Source organism: Drosophila elegans, unplaced genomic scaffold (genome assembly GCF_018152505.1).
Source record: "Drosophila elegans isolate 14027-0461.03 unplaced genomic scaffold, ASM1815250v1 contig_149, whole genome shotgun sequence".
Lineage (NCBI taxonomy): Eukaryota > Metazoa > Arthropoda > Insecta > Diptera > Drosophilidae > Drosophila > Drosophila elegans.
Genome location: NW_024545513.1, coordinates 26,107,314 through 26,133,816, shown reverse-complemented (window position 1 = coordinate 26,133,816; position 26,503 = coordinate 26,107,314). Strand labels below are relative to the sequence as shown.

At 37.7% G+C, this 26,503-nt stretch overlaps 2 protein-coding genes across 22 annotated transcripts in view; both read left to right on the top strand.

Annotated features, from left to right (window-relative positions):
* LOC108145587 (voltage-dependent calcium channel type A subunit alpha-1) overlaps positions 1–12,093 on the top strand; it is an 84,134-nt gene extending 72,041 nt beyond the window's left edge. For 18 of the 21 annotated variants that reach the window (XM_041707054.1, XM_041707047.1, XM_041707053.1 and 15 more), the window contains 6 exons: positions 2,818–2,939; positions 3,010–3,173; positions 3,661–3,861; positions 6,238–6,389; positions 6,981–7,219; positions 7,292–12,093. In XM_041707054.1, coding sequence (XP_041562988.1) covers positions 2,818–2,939; positions 3,010–3,173; positions 3,661–3,861; positions 6,238–6,389; positions 6,981–7,219; positions 7,292–7,442 — 1,029 coding nt within the window. In that variant the 3' untranslated portion in view covers positions 7,443–12,093. Of the gene's footprint in view, positions 1–2,817; positions 2,940–3,009; positions 3,174–3,660; positions 3,862–6,237; positions 6,390–6,980; positions 7,220–7,291 lie in introns of those variants that run through there. The other 3 variants (XM_041707055.1, XM_041707050.1, XM_041707056.1) reach the window with 2 other exon arrangements.
* Positions 12,094–12,658: 565 nt separating this feature from the next.
* LOC108145594 (PDZ domain-containing protein 8) lies at positions 12,659–26,503 on the top strand. The gene is made up of 8 exons (XM_017271124.2): positions 12,659–13,121; positions 13,197–13,451; positions 15,879–16,071; positions 16,527–17,850; positions 17,926–18,075; positions 23,868–24,515; positions 25,501–25,747; positions 25,837–26,503. The coding sequence occupies exons 1-8, from the start codon at positions 12,957–12,959 to the stop codon at positions 26,038–26,040; spliced, it is 3,186 nt and encodes a 1,061-aa protein (XP_017126613.1). The 5' UTR covers positions 12,659–12,956; the 3' UTR covers positions 26,041–26,503.

Genomic DNA, 26,503 nt, shown 5'->3' with positions numbered 1-26,503 from the left:
CCATTGTAAATATTAAAAAAAAGAAAAGTATAGGAATATTGATATTGCTTAGTTGTTTTTAAACAATTAAGATTACATTATCGAGATAAAAGTAGTCAATTGAACGACTATATCCCATAGCTGCCGTAAAAACGAGTCGAAGTTTGAGTTTATTTTATTTAAATTTTATATATATCTGCAAGAGTAAAAAATTTTCAAGTATTTCATCAGTTTCAAGCAAAAAGCGAAGTGGTTCTAAGATTTGGAAAATTTTAGCTTAAGTATATTTTAAGATTTAATTTTTTTTTTCAAAAAAAGAAGTATTTTTAGCCAAAAGAGAAATCTGCTGGTACTGTGTGCAATGGGGGTTGTTTTGGACAGCTGAACATTAGAAATCCATTTCTTTAAAGTTGTTCAGTGGACAACGATTCAAACAGGCTTAGTTTACTTGTAGTTTCCAAAAGCGGACGTGTATTTGTTTCCCTCAATTACATTCCCTAACCAAACAGTTTGCTAGGCCCTAAAATAAAATAGTGTAAGCAAGGCAACTGGCAATAACGCCAGTAGTGTAAGATTAACTCACCAAACCCAGTACAGTTGCGACCTAGACATATCCAGACACATTCATATTACACAAGAAAATAAGAATATCCCGCTCACAGATCAGCTCGTTTTCAACGATGCCTCGGCCACATTAATCGTTAACTCGAATTCGCACCGGACATGCCAGCCATGTGAAACAAGTTGGCGGTTCTAACTCTGCTCCTTCTCCCAGCCTCTTTTGGCATCGTCCGAAAACCCACGTTTTAATGCGACCGAATAATCATGCCTGTTCTGATTTCCACTTTTGGGACCAATTATTAAATTCGATTTCCACTTGCAAGAGTGTCAAGTTCAAGTAAAGCGTTGGAAAGTAAAAGTCGAAAAATAAAAGACAGAATTTTCTACGTACACATAAAGCCATTCTCAGAAATACTCTAATCAGGTAGTAAACCATGCAACTGAAGTAATTCATAATTTTCACTTTGTTAAAATTTATAATAGGATGCAATGAATTAACCTCTAAGTCATTTGTAATTTTTGTACAAGGTACAAGGTACAATTACCTGTAACGTTCATGATGAAATTTAAAAAAGGATACAGTGAAAAGAAATTCTAAGGGTGTCTTGAACAATTCGCATGACGTCATAGGGACCAAATCTTTTGTACCTATCGCTTCAAATATTGATTTTTTCCCGTAGCAATTTTGTATCAAGTTGAATAGGAGTTGTAACACGTAACTGGAATTTAATTAATTTCCTTCTTTTTAGGGAAAGTTATACAAAATTAGAAAACGGCATTTTCCTCCTAGAGTTAAAGCTCCCCAACTAAGCACACGGTTTGTAATTTGGACACCTAATGTAATCCCGCCACTGTTTAACACTCACTTTATAATGGTTTCGAGTTCAAGTGAGGCAAAGAGCTATTTTTTGCCGAAACCAGTATGGTTCTTGATTTCTAGCGAATTATCCCTCTAGTTACACATATAAAGGCGGCTTTATGTGTAGGTAGTAATTGTTTTCGAACACGATTTAAATGTAATAAGTAAAGAGTTCTCGTATTTAAATATTATGCGTTAGTCCATCACCTGTACGGTAAGTAAGTTCGTCGGCAATGTCTATTAAAAAAATGGACACTCGATGAAGCTGCTCATCCCCTGGCCCAGCGGGAGAAATTGGAAATGGACGCAGGACCTGACACCACCCATTACCCACCATTACACCACACATTTATCCAATATGATTCCTAAAGTAGTGCATGCCAACTAATATTAGCTTAGCTGTTATTGTTGCTAAACATGATTCTGCCGATAAAGCACTGCCTTGTTAAATATACGCTTTACAATCACATGCATGCAAACATCGTTTATAGCTTGTAGATATCGTGTAGAGAAAAATCTTGTCAAATTTTCACTCTCCAGATGCAAAAATCAACTAAAACATATTATTCCTTCGTATTTTGCGTTCAACTTTGTTTGTAGTACATCTATCACAATAAATATAGGACAATAAACAGAAATAAATAACGTTGATGAAACTCAATAACAAACAATTGGCGTATAAAAAAACGCAATATGGCTGTCATATCATTTCCAAAAAGCCCTCGAGTAAGAGAGACACCCAGTTAATTGTAATAGTATCAGAAACATATTATTTGCAGAAATTATACGTATACGTATACTCCTGAGTAGTGTATGGATTTCCCTAAATGTTACATGCCCTCAAATAGGTTAACCCAAACTACAAACCAACATAATCCCGCATTAAATAACCCTCTATTGTACTAGATTTACAATTAAAACGCATTTGAATATGTATTTTGTTGCAGTGGAGTAATGATTGCTTTTGTTTACTTTTAAATACCGTATACGTATACCCCTTAAATACTACATATATTCCTCAAAGTAAGCATACATGTCTCAATGTATATTTATTTTGTAGCATTATACCAGTACAAACATATATACATTAATTTTCCTGCGCTCCATTACGGGGCACTGGACAACTATAGTTCTTAATTTATAAATACACATTTAGACCTGAACATTCGAATCCATGCAATGAATGAATCCACAAGAAATCGGTCTGGAGAAACCCAAAACTATAAAATGCAGACAAAACACAGACAATCGCCAAATTACTATATATATCGATTCAGCTGGATGTACTACCCCGAAACCAACATCCTGCTTCCCCTGAGCCCAGCATTAAATCCCGCTCTGTTTGGACTGATTTCGAGTGGTGGCATTCATCGTGATTTCATTAGCCCACTAAAAGTCTTATTAACTCTTTCAATCAGATGCTGGAACTGCAAGACGCGTCGAGACATCCATCGCAGGAATCGCTTACCGGTGCCGATGCTGGCCATTTACATCCTGGACATTCGTACATGAATGGTCATCGGCGTTCGCCTAGCTTGAGGTAGGGTCGTGTCATCAACGTATAGGTCTGCCACTTACCTTTCACCTTTCTTTTTTTTTACCCACTTCAGGCACAACGGCTCTCCACTGGCCAGATCTCCGAGTCCTCGACGGCGTGGCCATCAATACATACATCATGATATCGGGTTCTCCGATACCGTATCTAATGTTGTAGAGATGGTCAAGGAGACGCGTCATCCTAGGCATGGCAACAGTCACCCGCGGTATCCAAGAGGTATTGATTGGCTCAACACACGACACACCACTTAACTGTCCTTTATGTGTGCTTGTCGTAAGATCTGTGGTCTCTGGGGGCGTCCTTAACCTTGGTTTAAAACTGGTTTGTCTGAATCCGGTATCCGGTATCCGATGTTGTCCCTTCCATTTGTGTCGGTTTAGACGGACTTGCAAGAAGCACACGTAATCAGGAACTTGGCAATGCCAGGGATTTTTTTATCTCTTTGTAGAATCGTAGTTATATACATATATATATATATGTCTACAATTCCATAGCTTTTAACAAAATCTTTTACTACAAGTATATATTCCAATAATGTTATTTTCGTTTCGATTAAGTTGGTCTTCCTTTGTTTATCTCTTTTAAAACAAGCAATCTGAAAAAGAAAAAAAAAAACATGTTGCTAAAATCAAATACGTAAAATGTTGTGCCCCGACATCCATAATTATTACTTTTTATTATTGTTGTTATATGTACAATATAGGTTCATGGTCAGCATCGACAAGTCCGGCCCGTTCGCCTTCGCCTTCTCGATATGGTGGTCATTTGTCTCGCAGTAAACGCACTCAACTGCCTTATCCCACATATGGGACAACCAGTCTATGTCAAAGATCACGATCGCCGAGTCCCGCTAGACTTCAGGAGATGCGTGAACGAGACAGACTTGGTTATGGGATTGATATGGGTACATCTCTAGCACTTGTTATCTAAAGTCCAACAAGATCAATCAAAAATCAAAACCAACTTAAAACTTAAAACAATTAAACAAAACTACTCAACTTGTTTTCTATATATGCTAGTATTTTCTTCTACACAAATTTCTTCAACCATCTCAACTTTTACAAACATCAAACATAGTTGCCAACCATGCTTAACATGTACATGTATTGTCATGCCAAGACGTTCAATCGGAACACATTCAGTCAATCATGAGCTTCAATAGTTTTATTTTATACATCCCACACAGCTCTAAAGTCATTCAGATCTCCGAGCTTCCACACCGAAGAATTCATTAACATGTCCTAAACTCAACTATTCGTACTTGTACTCGTACTCTTGTTACAATAGCAGCGTTTATCGTTTTCATTTCTCTAGATGTCATTCTCGTACCATCCACCTTTATTATATTCACATCTCGTATGTATGGTACTGACATGTACAGTCCAGTCATTCATCCTCATCCTTAAACTACCACACTGAATCTCTGGCAAATTCACTGTTTCTAAGCATACCATTGCTTTAAGCATTTAACTGAAGGTTAGATCTCTCAAGAGCCAGGGTTAATGTTGACGGACTCTAAGTGACACGATCTTACAAAGGGACACACTCGTGTTTTGGTACTGGTCACAACTAAGCGGAATAAAGTGTAGAGTATTATTGAGGGGGTGAGATAAGTGAACATCATTTTTTAGTACATTCTCCAAGAAGGTGAAGTTCGTAAGCCATAGTCGTAGAATTTTTGTTTTTCAAATCCGACCTCTGTCAGTCTAACCAGCACGGGAAAAGACTCTGACCAAGAATCTCTATTTTAAGCTTGCTTCGTGTTTCAAGAACCCCCCTAAAGTCCAGCCACTACTAAAGATGCACAGGCTATATACATTTGTGCCCTTTTTTCAAGTGTTGTTTTTTCCGATTTGGGCGGTGAAATCGACTAAGCTATTAGCTATTTACCAGAGGCAGTTTTGGGTGTTTCAGTATCTAGACGTGTGTGCATATGTATCTATCCTATCTATCTATGAATGTGCGTCAATAGCATTCTGCACCATTTTGTATCCCATCCCTTTTTATTTCTGCATAATGGTATCTATATATCAAATCAGTCATGCATGTTGCCATGAACAATTTAGCTGTCGACCAGCCACTCCCCAAATCATCCAACAACTTGTGTATATTTATCCTGGTACATTATAATGCACTGATGTTACTGTTCTATATTTTGTTAAGTTGTATAACTCTACACGGTGAACAAAAAATTGCACACGCTTAAGAAAGTAGATACAGTGAATGCATATCAATAATTTTGTAAACATCATAAAAGTTAAGTTAAATAGGTTCAGACTGGGACATGTTCACTTTTTTTTTTTGTCTTATTCCTTAATCACCTAAATATGTTATTAAATATTACTGAATTCAGAAAATCAGGTAGAAGGAAGGGTTTCCGATATTTATTTTTGATCAGCAAAAAGTCAAATCTGCTGATTTATTTTATTTTCGGGTAGCGCGTTACGGACTGATTATGATCGGGAATCCTGACTATAGTGCTTTCGATTTATAGCCGTTACTCGTAGAGTAAAAGACTATATTGTATTCCTATTCGTTGAAAAGTAAGTAAGAAATAAAATCAAGCGCTTGCGACCATATAAAGTATATGTATTCATGATCATGATCAATAGTCGAATCGATCTAGCTAAGATCGTCTGTCTGTCCGTCTATCCGTCCGTATGAACGTCGAGATCTCGAAAACTATATAAACTAGATAGCTGCTCGCTTCTTAGGGCGTTATTTTTACCAGTCTTTGGTCAAACCTGCAAAAGTAAATCGACTGATTTGATTTGTCTTTCTCTAAGAGCTGAAAAATATATCGTATTCGGCAGAACTGATTAGACCACCTTATGTAGTTGCATCATGGGGTCTGGTGATCGCTGATGTAGAGGGACAGAGTGAAAGAACTGTTCGTACCATCTAAAAATTAAGTTTGAAATTTGTTAGCTGAGTAACTTTCTTGCTTTGCTAAATTTAAATGATATAGAATCAGTATACGCCATAGTCTCTGCGATAATGGCTCAAATAGGGCCAGAAATTATAACGATTGTTACAAAATGATAGGGAAAAATGCAGACCAAGTCGAACTCTAAAAATCAAACTTTCCGAACATGTCCCATTCTGCTTATTGTTTCATTTCTTTGTATGTATGTTCCTAGCATTGTCGATGTCAATGTCAATGAAGAACAAATCAGGTACACTTCGTTTAGTATCATATCAGCAGAGTATTTTTTTGAACTATTATGCCCTCATAGCATCTGCTCCACGCACAGCGAAGTAATGCCTTCACTTCCCACAGGAGCAGCGCACGTGCAGCACAGCTACCCCACGTTGGCCTCCCGTCGCGCTGGAATCGGAAGACGCCTTCCTCCGACTCCGAGCAAACCGTCAACCCTGCAGCTCAAGCCAACCAACATAAACTTCCCCAAGCTGAATGCAAGTCCCACACATGTAAGTAATACCAGGCCGAAGGAAACAGGTCATAATATCATTACCCAGCAACTGCAACTAACTACCCAGAAAATCAATGACTAAAAATCGCCATACAAAAAAAATAAACTACGAATGATCCTTTTTACCCCATCTGTTCACACCCTACAAGGTTTATTTATTTATATTTTGTATAATATTTTTATACGCTAGCAGAGGGTATTATAATATCTTTCAAACTAGAGTCTATCTAGCCATATCCGTATTTTAAATTATTTATTGAGTAATAAAAATGATTATTTTTATTATTATTATTTGCTAAAAATAAAACTCATTAAAATTGCGCCTTCAGTGTGCATAATTTTGACCAGTTTTTTTAATAGGCCTATGGAACTACTTTAAAGGGATAAAATATCGTTTTGTGCACACGAAGCAGCAGATTCAAAATAAGTTGAATTTTGAGCGAAACAATATATATATAGATTGCCAAAAGTCATTATATTTGAGTTTTATTTTTTTTTATATATATTCATAATTTTTATGATTTTTAAAATGAAACTTTCTACGTGGTTACGGTCACTGCCATTACTGACTTTCGATTTCCTCTGGCAGACACACCACTCAACGCCCCACAGTGTTCACTCGCTACCACACCACCGTGACCTGCTGCGAGATCCAAGGGACATGTACTACAGTAGTAGAGAACGCGACCGGGATCGCGAGCGCCTTAGGGAGAGGGATCGGGATCGGGATCGCCTGCACGAGTACGACCTGCGCTACGAGTACAGGGATCGGGAGCGGGAGTTGTACGAGCGCGAACGGGATCGCGAGCGGGAAGTCGAAAGAGAAAGGTGCGTATTTAATGTGGAATAATGTTTGTCAATAATCTAGATCGATCTAATGCGTTGTCGCATCCCACACAGACTGGAATATATAGCACCGCTGTCATTCGAACAGGCGCTGGCTATGGGCCGAACAGGTCGAGTACTGCCATCTCCAGTTCTAAACGGTTTTAAGCCAAAGAGTAGTCTGAACCCTCGACACTCCGATTCGGACGAGGAGGATTGGTGCTAGCAAAGGCTTTGATTGCGATCGCGTAACCGAAAGGATCAGATCTGGGTATAGCATCAGGCCATATGCTCCTCCTTGTCGGCACCAAACTTAGACCACAATTTTGATACGATACGACACAGATACCAACACGAACATCAGCCCCCACACCTTTGTCCCCAGCCACACCTACATCGGCGGTACGACACGGATGTATCGACACCGAAACTAGGAACCACTATAACTATATCCGATATCAAATTGGCTGGAGAAAGCTTACAGGAAACAAACCCAAATCGACAACCGCAACCGCAATCGCAACGGAAGCAGGAGCAGCAATTGGAGCATCAAGATGGGCGGTTTAGGTGGCTCAGATGGTGCCAGGAGCCCTATGAACGCCCCACGATGGCATCACTGCCCGAAACCAGAGCAACATCGCCCCAGTCCGATGTCGAGTTCATCGCAAATATAAGGAGAAAAGAAACCGAATCCGGAACCGGAACCACTGCAATAACACCAAGGACAACTAAAACTGAAGCAATGATATTAAGCGTACCAACTACAATAACATCGCCATTAGCTATTAAAAAGATATACTCAGACAATGACATTAATTATAACACCGAAAGAGATAATGGCCGAGTAGAGGAATCAGCCCACCATTATCGCCAGCCAGAACTCAGCACCCCAGATCTACAACACGAGCCACCACTGCAGCAACACAACAGCCAGCACTATCCGCAGTATTCGTATCATACGCTATGAGGAGGATGGAATCGAGAACCAGAGTCCACTAGATGTGCTACTTTAATTAAAACTGAAACGAGGTCTAAGGAGTGTGGAAGATGACGTAACGAAAGTTAAGGGATTCGAACTAATACTTGCCACTTCGAGGCAAAATGGAAAACTAATTGATGGATATGGATATGAATATGAATATGATCAAGTGTATTGTACTTTTTTTCTACTGTAAGGACAAGTCTAGAGGAAGATGCAAGTAATAACAGAACTTTTTCAAACAGAACACACATAGATCTAGATCTAGGTCTAAATACATAGGAAATACAATTGTAGGTACTCGCATATACTGTAAGTTATCTAGGACATAGCTCGAGGAATCAGTAATCTGCAAGCGTTTTTGTCTTGTTTGTATTAAAGTTAGTAACTCAATTATGTGTATTTAAATGCGACACTTTATTTATTCTTTGTACATACCAGATAATTGTAGATATCAAATTTTTGTATGTAATATATTTACCTACGGCTACTAATATAAATACCTTCAACAAAATGAACTTGATAGCGAATATTAGCTATAATAGCAACAAATAGGGGGGACTATGATTTTTCTTCAGTTATTTTTCCTTAATCGTATATTTTTGTTTTGACTCAAAAAGCTTCACTAACAAGAGAATAAAACAAACTGATTAATTCAAATACAAAGCCCAACTACAACCAAATAACTCAATTATGACCAAAAGTATGTATCTGTAAAATTAGCATCAACCAGTGCCATGTATGTGTACCGATTTTAGGAATTTTTAATAGTTTTTTGTCATATTTCCTCATTAATGCTTCTGTTAATGATTTTCCGGAAGAGTTTCGTATGGTGAAATAGCTTTTTTCGATCAGTTAAAAAAAATGTATGTCTATATAGTCTAGGGCATTGATTTACAACCGAGCATCTTCAACAAAAACATGTGTAGATATAATACATACACCTCCGGCTCCTCATACTCCTTATGTGTATAATGTAAAAAAATGCAGAGTTCATGGCACTTCAAAAATAATATATTTAAATATAAACGCAGGCACACAACCCCTCCAACTCACTAAAATGCAGACATCATGTGTATAGATAAACGAATCGTACATATTGGACGACGGGATATCGAAGAACGCACAATAATTGTAATTTAAAGAAATGAATCCATAACTTAAGTAAATAATTATAGCAGCTGAGCAGTAATGCGAATTTACACAGCAAATTAACTTACCATTACGATTATTATAATGACTAGAGTCGTAGAGTGCATACGGATGTAACAACCATTAAGCAAGCGAAGAAAAACTAGAGACACTAAACCAAAACTAAGATAACTGAGCTGACTTTAGCTATGTACGATACAAAAATATTAACTGAGCAATACTGAATAGGGAAAACGACTTACCTAGAAACGATAAACCAATATATACACTTAAAAAAAAGGCCAAAATCGCCATTGGTTTTAGAAATTCGCCATTAAAATAAATATATGGCGCAAAACATAATTTTATGAAAATTTTTTCTTTAAAAAATAAAGTTTTCCGATAAAATTAATAGCTTTCTATAAACAGTCATACAATTTAGAAATTTTCCGTAAATCCAGAAATATGTATGTATATGTATCATGAAATATTTGTTGAAAATAAGAACTGATTTTTCCTGAACTCATAAAAGAATTTGTTATATTTTATATTTTGTTTCTAAAACAGAGAGCGATTTTCTATGAAACTGCAATTAGGTTTTCTTAAAACAAAAATTAACTTTTTTTTAAATAATTTTGTTTGTTAGATTTTAAAGTGGAATAAACTTTTTTTGTTGTTTTTTATACATATTCTAGTTTAAATGCGTACGAAAACATGTACATAGGTAGGTGCCATTTTTTTGTGTACAAATTTCTGCCGGTGTTGTAAATTATGGAAAAAAAATACTAAAATGACTCCCATTTCTCAAAACAGGAGGTTTGCTCCAAGTTCTCAAGGTGTAAAAATATGAACACTTTTGTAAATATATATTTTTATTTTACTAACTAATTTCCGGCAGCAAAAACTGATTGTGAAGTTAAATTTCTCATTTATTAAAATAGATAACAAATTTAGAAAACAAATCACTTTAAAAAAAAAGACATGTTTGTAATTTTGAAAACCATTTTACAATTATATTTCTAAGTTTAGGGAAAACTTTTCTGAACATTTCAAACGTTAAGAACCATTTTAATTTTATGGCGATTTTCTAAAAGCTAGAAAAAAATTCGAGTATAAAAAGGACAAGCGTATTCTTCTATAATTATCTTAATAACGGATGCAGACGAACAGACATTCAAGCAACATATAGGCGCCTACATAGATAAATATACAATAGGTTATAACTAGTCTCAGATAAAAGAAGAATTCCATTGCTAAACAAAACCAAAAACCAAAGTTCGCCGGTATTAAGATTCACTCTCCAATAAATTGTATACACACAGCGCACTAGCGAGTGCTGTTCAGGTATTTCCGATATTCACTTTTGACTACTTCCAGTAAAAATTTGTCTGCTCGGCAAATGTTTCAAGTCCTCAGTCTTAGGCTAAGATCAGATTTTTGACCTTCCTTCATATGCACTGCTTGACTTACATTAACATTGAATTATTACTAGCGATATCCTCACACAAGTAGAGTTCTTGGAAGGGCAGCTTAGGGCTCATTAGCTCAATTACTACTACTGAATCATTGCCCTGATGCCAAAACTAAAAATATAAACGAATAATAAAAACAAAACAAAAAATCAAATCAAAAACAAAAACAAAAATAGGAATGAGTACAAAATATTAGTATGGTTTACTGATGTCGTTTCGATATTAAATGTATATCCAATTCATCAAGCTTTTAGGGAAATATTTAGTTAGAAAATTATTGGCATCCTTGACCATTTCAAATGAAATTACTCGCTTTAAATGCTCACAATCTTCGCTTCGTCCTTCGACTAGGCTCCAGCTGCCCCACTCTGCTTTTACTTCTACAATAAACATTCTTGCAAAAGAATCAAAATGAACATCAAACTCGAAACATGAAAACTCGACGTTATAAACCACGTCCCGCCATCTACCATCTACCATTTAGCAAACGAAATGTCAAAAAGTGTCCATACATGTATTTTAAAGACAATGCTGCGATCGAATTTTCTTCCGGGTTTTTGCATTCCTCTCTTACATTGCCTAATACTCCAGCTGCTTGAAGGCTGGTTGCCAGTTCATTTAAAACCGCTGAACCGTGGAATCTATAGCTGGATCTGTGGTGAAATATAACCATGATAATGACAAAATGCGAACAAGTAAAAATTGAGGCTGACCCGAACGGTCCGCTCCCTGGGTTCCGTGTCTCATGTCGTAGGTGGCTTACTTTTTTTAAACAATACATTTAACCATAACCTAACGATTCGATTGTATATTTTGTTAATTGTTTACTGTCTGGTGTGAACGGTTACATGAAAAATATATGTAAGTAGATCTGACTTTTTTTTTACAAAGCAACAAAAATAATGTGGGAGGAGATAGTAGATGCAATTGAAAAGGAAAAATTAATGATAAAAACTAGTTTAAAATTAGAAAATGTAACTGTTATGGCTAAAGTTTAATGATAACACATAAACATAAATATATAAAAAAATAATTATAAATATCTTAATTTAATATACTAAGTACATAAACCAGTTAAAATAATTACTAAGGTACGCTAGAGATAATTAAACTACATTTAATAATTATGTAATTATAAATATGACTCGTAATTTATATACAAGATATACATACATAAACATATAATAACATAAATACCTGCCTTCAACAAATTTGTTAATAAAACTATTAATACTTTCTTATTTTACATAAAGTAAAGGAATACCATAATAAAAAACAAGAAGAAAATAAATGCCAGAAAAATAACACACAAATTGTGTATTTCGTGATTTATTTCCCAAAAATACAGCACGATTGGGTCCTAAAGGTTTGAAGCAATACATTTTTCACCGGACCTATTCAACTCGGGAAAATTTTATCCAAAGACGTGGCTGGATCGACTCTCCTGATAACGCTGTTCAAGAATATTTATACTTTTTAAGGTCGCAAATGTCTCTGTCTACTGAATTAAATTACAATACTCTCTGCAAGGGTATAAATGTGCTTCCAAATAGATAGTGAAAGGCAGAATGGATTTGTTCACACAAACAGCGCCCATTTAAGTGCGTTATAATAACCACCCCGTGCGGCAAGCGATTCCATCCAATTGTAAGGGCTGTCGCAAAGGGGCACTCCCAATCCAGAACCAGAACCAGAACAGAAACAGCTGGACGAGGTGGTCCGGCTGATGGCAGGGCTTTGGACGCGCTCGGAATCAACCCCCAGGAAGGCCATCAGCTGATCCGGACACATGCGCAGCAAGGGCCGATGACTAAAAAGGCGCAGCCACTTCTGCGAATACATATCGATTTTATGTCGCCTATACAGTGGTTGTAACAGTTGTGGGCTTACAGCCACTACCAGCTAAAACCAGCCGCATATTGGCGATATTGGCTGAGGTAACAACACCAGTACCACCTAGATGGGTGGGTCATCGATGGCAGGATCTCCGTGCTAACTGATACTGGGCGACAATGCGATTGCGAATGCGAGCACATCCAGAACGTAATTAAGAAGACTGACATCGGATTCTAGTCTCAGGCTACGTTGCGCCGACCAAATCGCCGCTGAAATCCTCGACAGAAATTCAATTTGAGAGTGGGAGCTTCAAGGGGTCACCATGGAGATACCCATTTCAAACATACTACTGCTGTGCCTGATCTTCCTGCTGATCGGCGGGGTAGTGATGATCCTGCTGCAGTATCTCATCTTCATCAAGTTCTCCAATTTGCCGGACGAGAGCGAGGAGCAGAAGCAGATGAACGCCAAATACACCCTGCCACTTGTAAGATTCGCACTTCCCATCCCTCTGACTGATAGTAATTAGTAATTGTAATCAATTGTGTGCGCTCTGTCGCAGAACATCAAGCAAACGGCCCGAAACATGAAGAGGCTTTCCAACTCCGGACTGGGAGCCGGCAATGGGTGCGAGAACCACCAGGAGAGTCTCCGCAGAGCCTCGGCGCTGGTCTCGCTCAACTTCGTGATGCAGTTCCTCTTCCACGAGTTCAAGAACTCCAACCGGGTGAGGAAGTGGTTCTACCGCAAGCTGTCCATCGAACTGGACGAACTGATTACTAAGACTACCACTGGCAAACTTCTCGACAAGCTCACGGTGAGTCATACGGTTTCTGGTGAAAATAAGGAATCGAACTCCTTTTCGGCCCTAAAAAACTTATATTTACACAACTGCGTCAATCTAGCTATCCTCTTGTGTCCGGCCGACATGTTGGAAACTATAAATTCTAAAGGGCACTCATTTTTTGGGATTTACATATGTGCTTTCCCCGTACCGCAAATTGGTTTAAAGGTTTTAGAGGCCAAAAACCAAAAGTTATCAGACAATAAATTGACTGAGTATATGTATTTAATGTTTACTTGTTATTAAAACAAACAAACTTTTTTTTTTTTAATTTTGGAAATTTATTTCTTAGAATTCTTTTTTACTAAGGTCCAAAAACAGTGAAAAACGTAAAGTGGTCCAAAAAGTAAAACATAAATTTTGTAGTTTTCAGTCCTCAGCGAAGGAAAATTGAAATACATAAAACTTTTATATTTGGCGGAGCTTTTCCCTAAAAACAACCTTTTGTCGTAGAGTAATACGGGTATGACATTACACTGTTCGTCTCATTCATTGACAGATTCATTGAAGCTCAGAGACAGAGACAGAGACAACTATATGGATACTGCTTGAGATTTTTTTGGTAAAAAGTTCACGGTCACACTGCCTTTTTAACGTAAAATTCAAACTATTTTGTTTTGTTTATTATATTGTGTTTTTCCCGCTTATTTTAATGTTTAAAAGGTTTCAGTTCTTGACTTCAAAAGGCAAAAATTGTTTCGTATACATTTAAGCCTCTTTTTTTCATTCCGTTTTGTCGTCAACTCCGATCAATGAGCAAAATTTTACTTTTTAGATACAATTTTGTATTGGCCCCGGTGGTATTTCTTCGAATGTTATCTTTGTACCAAAACCCGGTGCATATTTTTTCCTATCGGGTATCGGTTCTGACAATTTTCTTCATTCATTGCTCATTAGAATCGTCATAGGTTGTCTTGCTCGTACTTACGTAAAATCGTATAGTTAAAACAAAAAATGAGCAACGACTGAGGCCAACAATGTAGTGTCATAACCCCATATGTAACAGGTGGAAATAGTATATATATTCTTGATCAGAATCAGAAGCCGAGTCGATCTGGCCAGGTCCGTCTGTCTGTCCCTGTGAACATTGAGAATGTTATAAAAGCTAGAAACTTTTTCAAGTTATGCCTACAAAGCGAAATTTGATTTTAACAAGAAAGGAAGCAAATATACCCGTGCAGCTCTTGCAAAAATAAAATATTCCTGAAAACATTAAATTTATGATTTACTTGCGTTTATGTTTAAAAACATTACTATGGCAGCTATATGATATCGTTTTCCTATTTTAATAAAATTAAAAGCGTAATTCTAAACTGTCAAATTATTAATAAGTCAAACAAATTACAAAAAAAAATAACAAAATAGAAAAGTTACATTATTACATTTTTTTCATATTTTAACTGTTCTTGTGGAAGCTTTATGTTATAGTCGTCCGATTTTGATGAAACTTACACTGTAATTCCAAAATATTGAACCATTACTTTATGTCGAAGAACTAAAAAAAAAATTAAAAAACATCAAAGTTATCTATTTTTTTCATTTATTTTTCCGATTGTTCCTATGGGAGCTATATACTATACTCGTCCGATCGGCTCGTTCCGACTTATATACTACCTGCAATAGAAAAACAACTTTTGGAAGAGTTTCATGCAGACAGCTTTTAAACTAAGAGACTACTTTGCGTAGAAACTAACGGACAGACGGACAGAGGGACAGAAGGACATGGCTAGATCGAGAATATATATACTTTAAAGAGTCAGAAATGTCTCCTTCATTGCGTTGCAAACTTCTGACTGAAATTATAATACGCTCGGCAAGGGTATTAGAAAATGTGTTTTAGAAATAATTATGCGGCTTAAAGAATAATAAAAGAAAAACAATTTTTTTACGAGGCCCATGTAACTCTTTGGTATTTAGCAAGACTTCCCACCAAATGCGCTTCTCTTTGGGCCATATAGTTTGAATTTTTTGTGCGGCATAAGCTTGTATAAAAATCGAATCTTGATAACGAAAATGTAAGACCGTGCTTAAGGAGGCAATAATAATTGGTGTATAAAATTTACGCTTGAAGGTAGGCTAAGTATTTTGAAAGCGGGTATTAGAAAATGTGTTTTAGAAATAATTATGCGGCTTAAAGAATAATAAAAGAAAAACAATTTTTTTACGAGGCCCATGTAACTCTTTGGTATTTAGCAAGACTTCCCACCAAATGCGCTTCTCTTTGGGCCATATAGTTTGAATTTTTTGTGCGGCATAAGCTTGTATAAAAATCGAATCTTGATAACGAAAATGTAAGACCGTGCTTAAGGAGGAAACAATAATTGTTGTATAAAATTAACGCTTGAAGGTAGGCTAAGTATTTAGAAAGCGGGTAACTCATGGTCTTCCATCTAATCCTAGATTAAGGAGCTCGAGTTGGGTGACCAGTTTCCAGACATCAAGTCGTTATCGGTGCACAACGTGGAGTTGGACAAGGACGAGCAGCGTATTGAGAACCTCGATCTTCTGCTGGACATAAACTACGTGGGCAACTTCACGACATCCATTGATGCGGATATGGTGCTGGGCAAAAAAGGATCAATAACGCTAAAGGGTGAGTGCATTAAATAGCGAGAATAGAATTTTTTTGGCAGATATATAATTTGTTTCTTCAACTTTTTAAGCAGCGATTATATTATATAATTTAAGCGCCTATATATAATTTAAGTTTAATTCCGCCTTTTGTTGTTATTATATACAAGAAGACACATTTAATTGTCATGTTTTTTTTAATCAAGTTAAATGTTACAAAAGGAATATACTTATGAAAGAAGTTACAAAGGCAAAGACTTCTATTTTTTTTAGTTTAATTAACATTAAACTGAAGGTATTTTTGGTCAAATTTAGTTATATAATATAATCCGAAAATATTAAAACTCAAAATTAAAAAAAGGAACAAAATTTCGGAAATGTATGACAATCAATCCAAAAAATGGGTATGAACTACTTGGACTTACTACTTTTTTTTATCAGCCTACTAAGGAGTGTCAACCGCTTCATTTTTTGCAGTCAAGCAGCTGTCGGGCATGGCGCGTCTGCAGTTCACAAGGAAACCGTACACGCACTGGTCGCTGAGCTTCCTGGGCGATCCGGAGCTGATTCTGGACATAGAGTCCAAGTACCAGGGCCGCCAGATGCAGTCGAACATCACGAACCTGATATCGAACCAGATCCGAAAGGCGGTGCGCCGGAAACACACGCTGCCCAACTACAAGCTGCGCTACAAGCCCTTCTTCCACTGGACCGCCGAGGAGGACGCCGGCGACTGCGACATCCAGCCGAACGGACTGCTCACGGTCCGGCTGGCCGAGCTGTCCCGCCTGATGGTGGCCTACCCGGGCGCCAGCGAGACGTACTGCACCATCACCCTGGCCCCCGTGCCCTTCATCGAGGCCAGCCAGCGGGACAGCCGGAACGTGCTCATCTCGCTGGACGTGTTCATCCACAAGGCAAAGAACCAGCAGATCGGCATCGTCTTCAAGCAGAGCGGCAGCCAGGTGGTCCGCATCGAGTCCGTGCTGCCCAACACGCCGGCCTGCAAGTCCAACCTGGTCGCCGGCGATGTCCTGGTGGCCATCGAGGGCAGGCCGGTGGCCACCATTCAGCAGATTGCCAAGGTGGTCAAGACGCTGCAGGCCACCGTCTTCAGTCTGCGCATCGAGCGCGTCATTCCCGGCATCATTCGCAACGATGCCATCCTGGAGGACATCGACAAGTACGACGATCTAGAGGACCTGCCCAGCCCCTGTCCCTCGAGGCCAGAGGTCGACGACCTTGTGCCGGCTGAGCCAGTGCCCAAGCACCTGGTCGTCAAGCCGGGCTTAAGTGGAACGCCCACCAACTCCCCCAAGAAGTCCAACCTGATTGCCAAGGCCATCAAGAAGACTATGAGCAGGGAGAGCGGGGACAAGAACAGGGATCGGGATCGGGATCGGGATCGGGATAAGGACATGGACAAGGACAAAGACAAGGATAAGGATAAAGAAAAGGACAAGGACAAAGATAGGGATAAAGACAAAGACAAAGACAAAGACAAGGAGAAGGACAGGAGCAAGACTGATGAGGCGGAGGAGCCCGTCAACTACTTCTACCAGCACTCCACCATCGACTGCGCCTTCAGCCCGCTCATCCACATGGACGATGTGTGCAGCTTCCAGCTGGACACCTCCAGCCGCTACCTCAACGTGTGCGTCTTCAGCAAGTGCGCCGGTGAGAGCGTCCTCCTGGGGTACAACAACGTCCAGATTGGCCAGATACTCGTCGAGTGCTCCGAGACGAGTCTGAACCAGTGCCTCAAGCAAATCAGTCTCAACCCGGCCTCGCTTCAGGCAGTGTAAGTTCTTCCCCGGTGGATGTTCCCTGTTTTAGTCTGGTCTTCCCCTTCTCACTGATCCACTTTTTCCCACAGGAAGACACACGCCCTGTCTAATCAGTCTGGGTTCAATCCAAACCTCTGCTTTGGCGACATTTTGTTCGGCTTCTCCTGGACGGGCAATCCCAATTTGACAGTGGGCGATGCTTCCGCCAAGAGCGGCTCCAAGAATCAGTCACAAGCTAGGTAAGCTCAATTTGCAGCGATAAAAAACGCTGAATTCACTGGCTTACAAACTTAAATCGATGAAATTGAAACAGCGGCACTCAACGTTTTTTGTAAGGTACCATTAGTTTTAAAGGGTAAATAACGTTTGTGACCTGTGTTCATGCCAATTTTATTTTTTATCTGCTTAACCGATTTCGGTCATCGAAAGCTTTTTATACCCTTGCAGAGGGTATTATAATTTCAGTCAGAAGTTTGCAACGCAGTGAAGGAGACGTTTCCGACCCTATAAAGTATATATATTCTTGATCAGCATCACTAGTAGAGTCGATCTAGCCATGTCCATCTGTCCGTCCGTCTGTCCGTCTGTCCGTCCGTCTGTCCGTCTGTCCGTCCGTCTGTCCGTCTGTCCGTCCGTTTATATGCAAACTAGTCTCTCAGTTTTAAAGCTATCTGCATGAAACTTTCCCAAAAGTTGTCTTTCTATTGCAGGTAGTATATAAGTCGGAACGAGCCGGATCGGACGACTATAGCATATAGCTCCCATAGGAACAATCGGAAAAATAAATGAAAAAAAATTTTAACTTTTCTGTTTTTTAATTTTTTGTTTAGTTCTTCGACATATAGCAATGTTTAATTATTTCAGAATTATGTTTTAAATTTTATCAAAATCGGACGTCTATAGCATATAGCTCCCATAGAAATAATAAAAATATATAAAATAACTATCTAATAATTGAGCTGCAAATCATCATAGTTTCAATGTTTTTCAGCATATACTCAAGTAAATCATAATTTAAATGTTTTCAAAAGTATTTAATTCATGCAATAGCTGCAAGGGTATATGAACTTCGGCTTACCGAAGTTTGCTTTCTTTCTTGTTTCACTAGAAATAGATAATTCTTCAAATTTCCTATACATGTTATAAGGGAGGGTTTCCTTATATTATACGTAGATGCTAGGCTCGACAAAGTTTGAATAAATTGCTAACACTGAAGTTCCAACAAAATAAATTAATACTTAAAAAATAAACGCCTGAAATCCAAAAATTTTATCACTTTATTTTGAAGATGGCACATTTAGAATCTAAAAAGTTATTAACCTCAGCAATCAGCCGGTAAATCTATTTTATACGGATTTTCCAACCTTATAAAACGCTGATTTTTGGGGTGTTATCAGCTTCTTAGATTCGTGAAAGTTCCATCTTCAAGATAAAGTAATACAATTATTTTCGATTTTCAGGCGTGTCTTTTTAAAGAATTAATTTTTGTTGTCGTATGGATTAAGATGTTAAGATGTATGGAGAGGTTGAAGAATGATATATTTCTAGTGAAATAAGCTACCGATGACGGAAAGCGGCTAATCAGAACTGAAGATAACAAATAAAATTGGCATGAAAACAGGTACAAAACGTTTTTTACACTTTTTAAAAAAATGGTACCATACTAAAAATGTTGAGTCCATTTGCACCGGTTCTTTTCTTTTGTCAGTGATAAGTGGTTACTGTTTTAATAGCGGTAGTTAACAAAATTAAAAGAAAAATCTTTTGTTTTTCATTGTATATTACACATAAAATTTGTTTTGGGCTCCCTTTTTCTAGAAGTGCAAACAATTCTTTTTGACAGCTTTTATGCCTGTTTAATTTTTTCAGCGACTTCTAGTAAACTTTTCTATACACTCTGTGTGGATTTGTTTGTTAGTTCTAGTAAAAAAAAAGCTTTCTTCCTGTTGCAGGTAGTATATAAGTTGGGTCGAGCCAGATCGGACGACTATAGCATATAGCTTCTATAGGAACAATGGGGAAAAAATGAAACAAAAATGTTAAACTTTGCTGTTTTCTAATTTTTTAATTCTTCGGCAAATAGAACTGGTTTAATATTTCAGAATTTTGGTTTTAATTTAATTAAAATCGGCCCACTTTAACGTATAGCTTCCATGGGAACAAACGAAATATTAAGTTAAATAAAAATTAAGGACTTGGATTTTTTAATTTTTTTCCAAAAATTCTTTTGTATATAGTAATGGTTTAATAACTAAAATGTATGCTTTTAATTTTTTTCGAATCAGAAAATGATATCATTCAGCTACCATAGCACAGTGGGCCAGCGGGTTTGAGTTTTGGGCAAAAGTCCGTTTTTTTTTTTTTGAGAAAATTAATAAAATAAGTAGGGCCCTTTTTATTATACATTAAGCTAATTTATGCCAACAATTCAAAGAATTCCACTGAATATATATTTTTTTGGCATATTTTTAAAGAAATAATTTCATGCAAAATTGAAAAAAAAATAAAAAAAAGAGATGAATACTTAGTTGATCGAATTTCTTGCGAAGTCATTGAAATTGAATAAAAGTCAGGTAAAAAATGTAATATAGCTGCATTTGTACATATTTATAAGTAAATTACTTAATTATTTATACCATTAGGAACACAAAAATTATAAACACAAAAGTAAAAGAAACGCGTGTAAATGCAAAAGCGGAAGAGTGCGATACAAAATCTTTTCTGTCAACTGAGCGTGGCTTGTGAAACACTAACAACTATGTACGAACACAGTTAGATAAGGCGCAAAAAGTAGAGCGGGGGGAAGAGAGAGTAAAATATTACAGAGATTTACTCATGCAATGTCACAAAAACAAAACTCGAGAGAACGAGATTACAACAACAATGCACAGGGATTAGACAATTTAAAATAATATTATTAAAACTCTAATAGTGAGTACAGATTTATAGGAAAAGTCTAGTTTCAAACAAACACAAGGTAGTTAGGCTAAGCTTGGAAAAAAGAAAATCACCAGTACCTTCAGGAATTATCAAATCTTGATAAATTAACAGAGAACAATATAAACACAAACAAAGCTACGCCAAATCGATTATTTTAAATGATGAAGTGATTATTTTTAAAGGAATACGTTTTTTGATCAGAATCCAAATTTTCGAGAATCGCGATTTTAAGTATGAACTTAAATTGAAGGAGACAGTTTTGAATGTTTTATGCAGCCCACTGAAGCCCAAGAGTATGCTGCATCTTAACATACTCATATAATAAGCATAACACATAATATTGCATACACTGAGGAGCCGATTGATGTCATCATAAAGCATTTAAAATATTTGAATAATAATTAATTGCTTTTTAAACTTTTGATGATGCGGATGCAGAGAAAGAAACAACAAAAACACAAATTTTTGTTAAGACGATTATTTTACTAATGTTGTCCCTGCCAATATTAGTAAAAACCAAAAGAAAGCATTTTTATAATTTGATTAATTATACCCTTGCAGAGGGTATTATAATTTCACTCAGAAGTTTGCAACGCAGTGAAGGATACATCTCCGACCCTATAAAGTATATATATTCTTGATCAGCATCACTAGGCGAGTCGATCTAGCCATGTCCGTCTGTCCGTCCGTCTGTCCGTCTGTCCGTCCGTTTATATGCAAATTAGTCTCTCAGTTTTAAAGCTATCTGCATGAAACTTTCCCAAAAGTTGTCTTTCTATTGCAGGTAGTATATAAGTCGGAACGAGCCGGATCGGACGACTAGCTCCCATAGGAACAATCGGAAAAATAAATGAAAAAAAATTATAACTTTGCTGTTTTTTAATTTTTTGTTTAGTTCTTCGACATATAGCAATGGTTAAATATTTCAGAATTATGGTTAAAATTTCATCAAAATCGGACGACTATAGCACATAGCTCCCTTAGAAATAATAAAAATATATAAAATAACTATCAAATAATTGAGCTGCAAATCATCATAGCTTCAATGTTTTTAAACATATACGAAAGTAAATCATAATTTTAATGTTTTCAAAAATGTTTAATTCTTGCAATAGCTGCAAGGGTATATGAACTTCGGCTTGCCGAAGTTTGCTTTCTTTCTTGTTTTTTAATGTTTTCAATTTTTTTCATTTGTTGAATCTTATTCTTAAATGTGTGTTAAAATGAATTGAATCCATTTCAAAATGTTTTTTCTCGAAATAAAATATGCAAAAATTAGAAATATTTTCCGACTTTGGGATTGGATGAAATATATCTTTTTTAAATCCTTAAAATCCTTGGTTGAAAAGATCAATCTTTTAAGAAGATAATCTTTATTTCAGCATCCTCGCTGTACAGGAAAGAAAGGTCAGATTTTAAATCCATGAAGGAATCAAGCCATTTTTTTAAGCAACTATTACAAAAAATAAATAAGATTTTCATGCGTACAAGTATAAAAATAATGAGCTTCGTCCATTTCCGTTGAATTTTTCGATCGTTTCTATGGCAGCTTTATCAAGTCGGTGTCCGAACTTAAAAAAATTAAAATCTTTATTCTGAAATAGTAAAATATTATTATAACTTGAAGTTTATTCGTAAAAGCTAAAAAAAAAAGGTAAGCTCTGACTTATGTACTACCTGCAATAAAAAAAAAACAAACAAGAAAGAAAGCAAACTTCGGCAAGCCGAAGTTCATATACCCTTGCAGCTATCGCAAGAATTAAATATTTTTGAAAACATTAAAATTATGATTTACTTGCGTATATGTTTAAAAACATTGAAGCTATGACGATTTGCAGCTTAATTATTTGATTGTTCTTTTATATATTTTTATTATTTGTATGGGAGCTATATGATATAGTCGTCCGATTTTGATGAAATTTAAACCATAAATCTGAAATATTTAACCATTGCTATATGTCGAAGAACTAAACAAAAAATTAAAAAAACAGCAAAGTTATAATTTTTTTTTCAATTATTTTTCCGATTGTTCCTATGGGAGCTATATGCTATAGTCGTCGTTCCGACTTATATACTACCTGCAATAGAAAGACAACTTTTGGGAAAGTTTCATGCAGATAGCTTTAAAACTGAGAGACTAGTTTGCATATAAACGGACGGACAGACGGACAGACGGACAGACGGACGGACAGACGGACGGACAGACGGACGGACAGACGGACGGACAGACGGACAGACGGACAGACGGACGGACAGACGGACATGGCTAGGTCGACTCTACTAGTGATGCTGATCAAGAATATATATACTTTATAGGGTCGGAAACGTCTCCTTCACTGCGTTGCAAACTTCTGACTGAAATTATAATACCCTCTTCAAGGGTATAAAGACGTTTGTTAATGTCTCATCAACATAGCTTTTAAACAGATATGCTTTGTAAACTTTAGACTTAAATTATACAAACAAAGTTTTTTGCTTTCTTTCAACGATTGCTTTCTTTCAATGAATCAATTCTTGGCGTTAGAGGTCCCCTAGATTATAGATTATTCGGCTTTGCAGTTGAATTGGCTGGTTGCCCAGGAACTTACATATGGTTTCTAACGTTTCGGGTTGTCGCAATGCATCCATTGTTTATTACCAGTAACATTTCCATGCAAAAAGGAGGGGCGCTGAAGCAACATTACTTGTCTCTTGACTTCAGTACATATGGCACTCAGTTTTTTAGCTTTTGCATGAATCCTTCTGCCATGAATTTGACAACAATTCTTTTTCAGTTACTTTTTCATTTCTTCAACTCAAACTTTCCATTTCTTCTGTGTCGAAAACTTTACTTATTAATAGTAAAACCAGCACTCACAAGTACTCACAGGCTTTCTGCACGAAGGACTCTCAAATCATTCCGGGAAATTGAGTTTTGTTGTTACATTATTCCACATTACATTTGTTATTGTTTACTTATCGAGTGCACCAATGAGTTCACACGCCGCCCAAAGACTATTTCTATTTTCCAAAGGAGGTTTCTTGCCCTGCAGATATTTTTGTGATATTTTGCTACTACATTATAATAATTTTATTTTTTCTTAAAATGTAGAAACATATCGGCTGGCGACCGAGCGGCACAGGAGGATCAGTCGCACGAGCCGGTGTTCCTCAAGTTGAGCTCCACCTTGGCGGACAGCTCCCCATCCGGCGACTCCTCGAGTGCGACGACTGGGGCCTCGAAGGCGCACAACTTCGTGCGGACCCACTTCCATCGAGCCACGCAGTGCGACTTCTGCGGCAAGAAGATCTGGCTGAAGGACGCCATGCAGTGCCAGGAGTGCTCCATGTGCTGCCACAAGAAGTGCATAGTCAAGTGCCAGATGGCCACCGTCTGCGGTCCGGTGGACTGCTCCGGCTCCATGCCGGCGTCGTCCACTCCGGCGATGGCCAACCGGCCGGAGTTCACCATTACGCAGGCCGACAGCCCCGAGCTCCTCGACGCCAACTTGAGTCCGGCTCCTTTGGACGAGGCGGCCACTTCTGGCGGGGATCAGGCTCAGGCTCAGGCTCAGATCCAGACCCCAACGGCGGCTGGCTTAGATGTGCACAGGTCCAGTCTCACCGGGATGCTGGCCCAGGGCATTAAGCGGCAGGCGAGCAACCTGGACATACCCGGCATCGTGTCCTCGCTGACTGGCAGTGGTCAGCAGATGAACTCCAAGAGCCTGCCTCCGAGCCCCCAGCACACTCCCTCGCGGTAAGATTGATTCCCAAGCCGTCTAATTAGGAAAACTACACTCGACGAACCGAACGTGGTAGTCCATCCTTTTATAAGATGGCGAAAACTATTTGTATAACTCACTAAAATAAGAGAGGAAGGAAACTTTGGCAAACCGTAGTTAATATATGTACCTTAAAACATCTAAATTTCGAATCATATGCGTATAAGTCTGAAAACTTTGAAGCTGTGCTGATTTTCTGCTTAACTATTGGATCGTTCCTATAGCAACTATATTTAACCATTACTTTATCCAAAAGAAAAAAAAATAGTAAAAAACATTGAATTAAACATTTTTTTGTTTATATATTTTTTTTTAATATATCAGTTGTTCTCATGAGAGCTATTTAGTATAATCGCCCGATTTTAATCATATTAAAACAGGAATTCGGAAATAACAAACCACTACTATTTCTGGAAGAACTAACAAATAGACACATCTGTGAGAAAAATAAGTTAGTTCAGCTTCTGACAATATAATAATACTCCCTGCTGGAGTACACAGCAACAAGTTTTTTGGTTAAATCAACCAATTGCACCACAAATTTTAGTTATCACCAAGCCGTTTCAAAGTGTGTGTGCACTTGGCTTTTAGCTTGTGTGAATGTACATATATGAGGACTAACAGAAATCATCATGTGAAGTCTTAATATTTCAGTATCTGACTAGCGGATACAGTTGGAAAATGGAAATTATGAAATGAAAGAAAAACTTAAAAGTAAGGTAAGGTAAGGTACTAATAAATATTTAGCACAAATTGTTAAGCATAGTTTTACTGTAAATCACATTTAGAAGTTCGTTGACTCAGCCAACAACCGTTTTAGACAAAGCTAGATCTAATCGGCTGATGATCAAGAATATATCCACTTACCTACCTGTACATAAGCCCTTACTTTGCGAATGCGAACAACGGCTGTAGTTATCATTTGATTAAAAAAGCTCACTCCCTTTTGATCACTCGCAGAAAGTCGTCAGTCGTGGAGGAGGCGACTCCTGTTCTGCCCCAGAATCCCTTTGAGTGCGTTGCCCAGCATTTGGAGGCTCTACCATTAGACTGCACAGTTCTCAGCTGCGAACAGGTAATCGTCATAACCGAGCCCATCATTCGCCATACCCGCAACGAGGATCTGATGAACCTGGCCAAGAGCACCAGCAAAAATCTATACGTTGGCCTACCGCCCGAAGAGCGAGTGGCCAAAATAAACGAGCTGGTAAGTCCGTCTGCACCTCTTCTTGTTTGTCCGTCCATCTACCATCTATCCACCATTTATCCACCATCTCCATCCACAATGCTCCGCAGCTGACAAAACTGAAGGTGGCCCTGGACGCCGAAACTGAGGGCTACACCATGATGAATGATGCCGAGAAGGCCACGGAGTCATCGGCATGGAAGTCGGCGTCCAGCATGGAGAACCGGTCAGACGAGCGAGTCCAGGCCCTCAGCATCATCATGCTCTACTTGTGCACTGGACTGCAGCATGCCCAGGGCGTAGTTCTGCAGTAGATCTGCAGAAGGATATTGATCGAAGGGCCGATTTGGTCATGTCATGTTAATGTGCTAGTTTGTAGTCTGTGGTGTCAATTTTTCGAATGAATGGATTTCACACGAGTCGGACGGAAGAGTCTGAGAATTAAATGTAAACTAACTAGTAAATGCTCGGATGGCATTAGGAAATCGGCCCTGTTAGTTGCCTAAATACTTGTGTATTTGGTGAACTCCACGTAGTCTTAAGTAGCAGACTGGAAATGTGTTAGTGAACTTATGGGCATTTTTAATTCGTGTTGTGGCATACTTACCTAGAAGTATTTCAATTTTAGCCATCTATTTCAATCAAAATACGCTTATTTGTCAGTTTTGAAAGAGATTTGTAAATATATAATATGGGGTTAACCCAAACTCAACACAAACATCAATGGTATCTATAGAGTTCAAACTTGTTTTTGGCGAATAAAAATTTTTAAGCAAA

Coding starts and splice junctions, on each gene's coding strand:
- LOC108145594 (XM_017271124.2), top strand. CDS start 12,957: ATGGAGATACCCATTTCAAACATACTACTGCTGTGCCTGATCTTCCTG. Junction 16,072..16,526: donor AGGATCAATAACGCTAAAGG/GTGAGTGCATTA, acceptor CATTTTTTGCAG/TCAAGCAGCTGTCGGGCATG. Junction 18,076..23,867: donor AAGAATCAGTCACAAGCTAG/GTAAGCTCAATT, acceptor CTTAAAATGTAG/AAACATATCGGCTGGCGACC.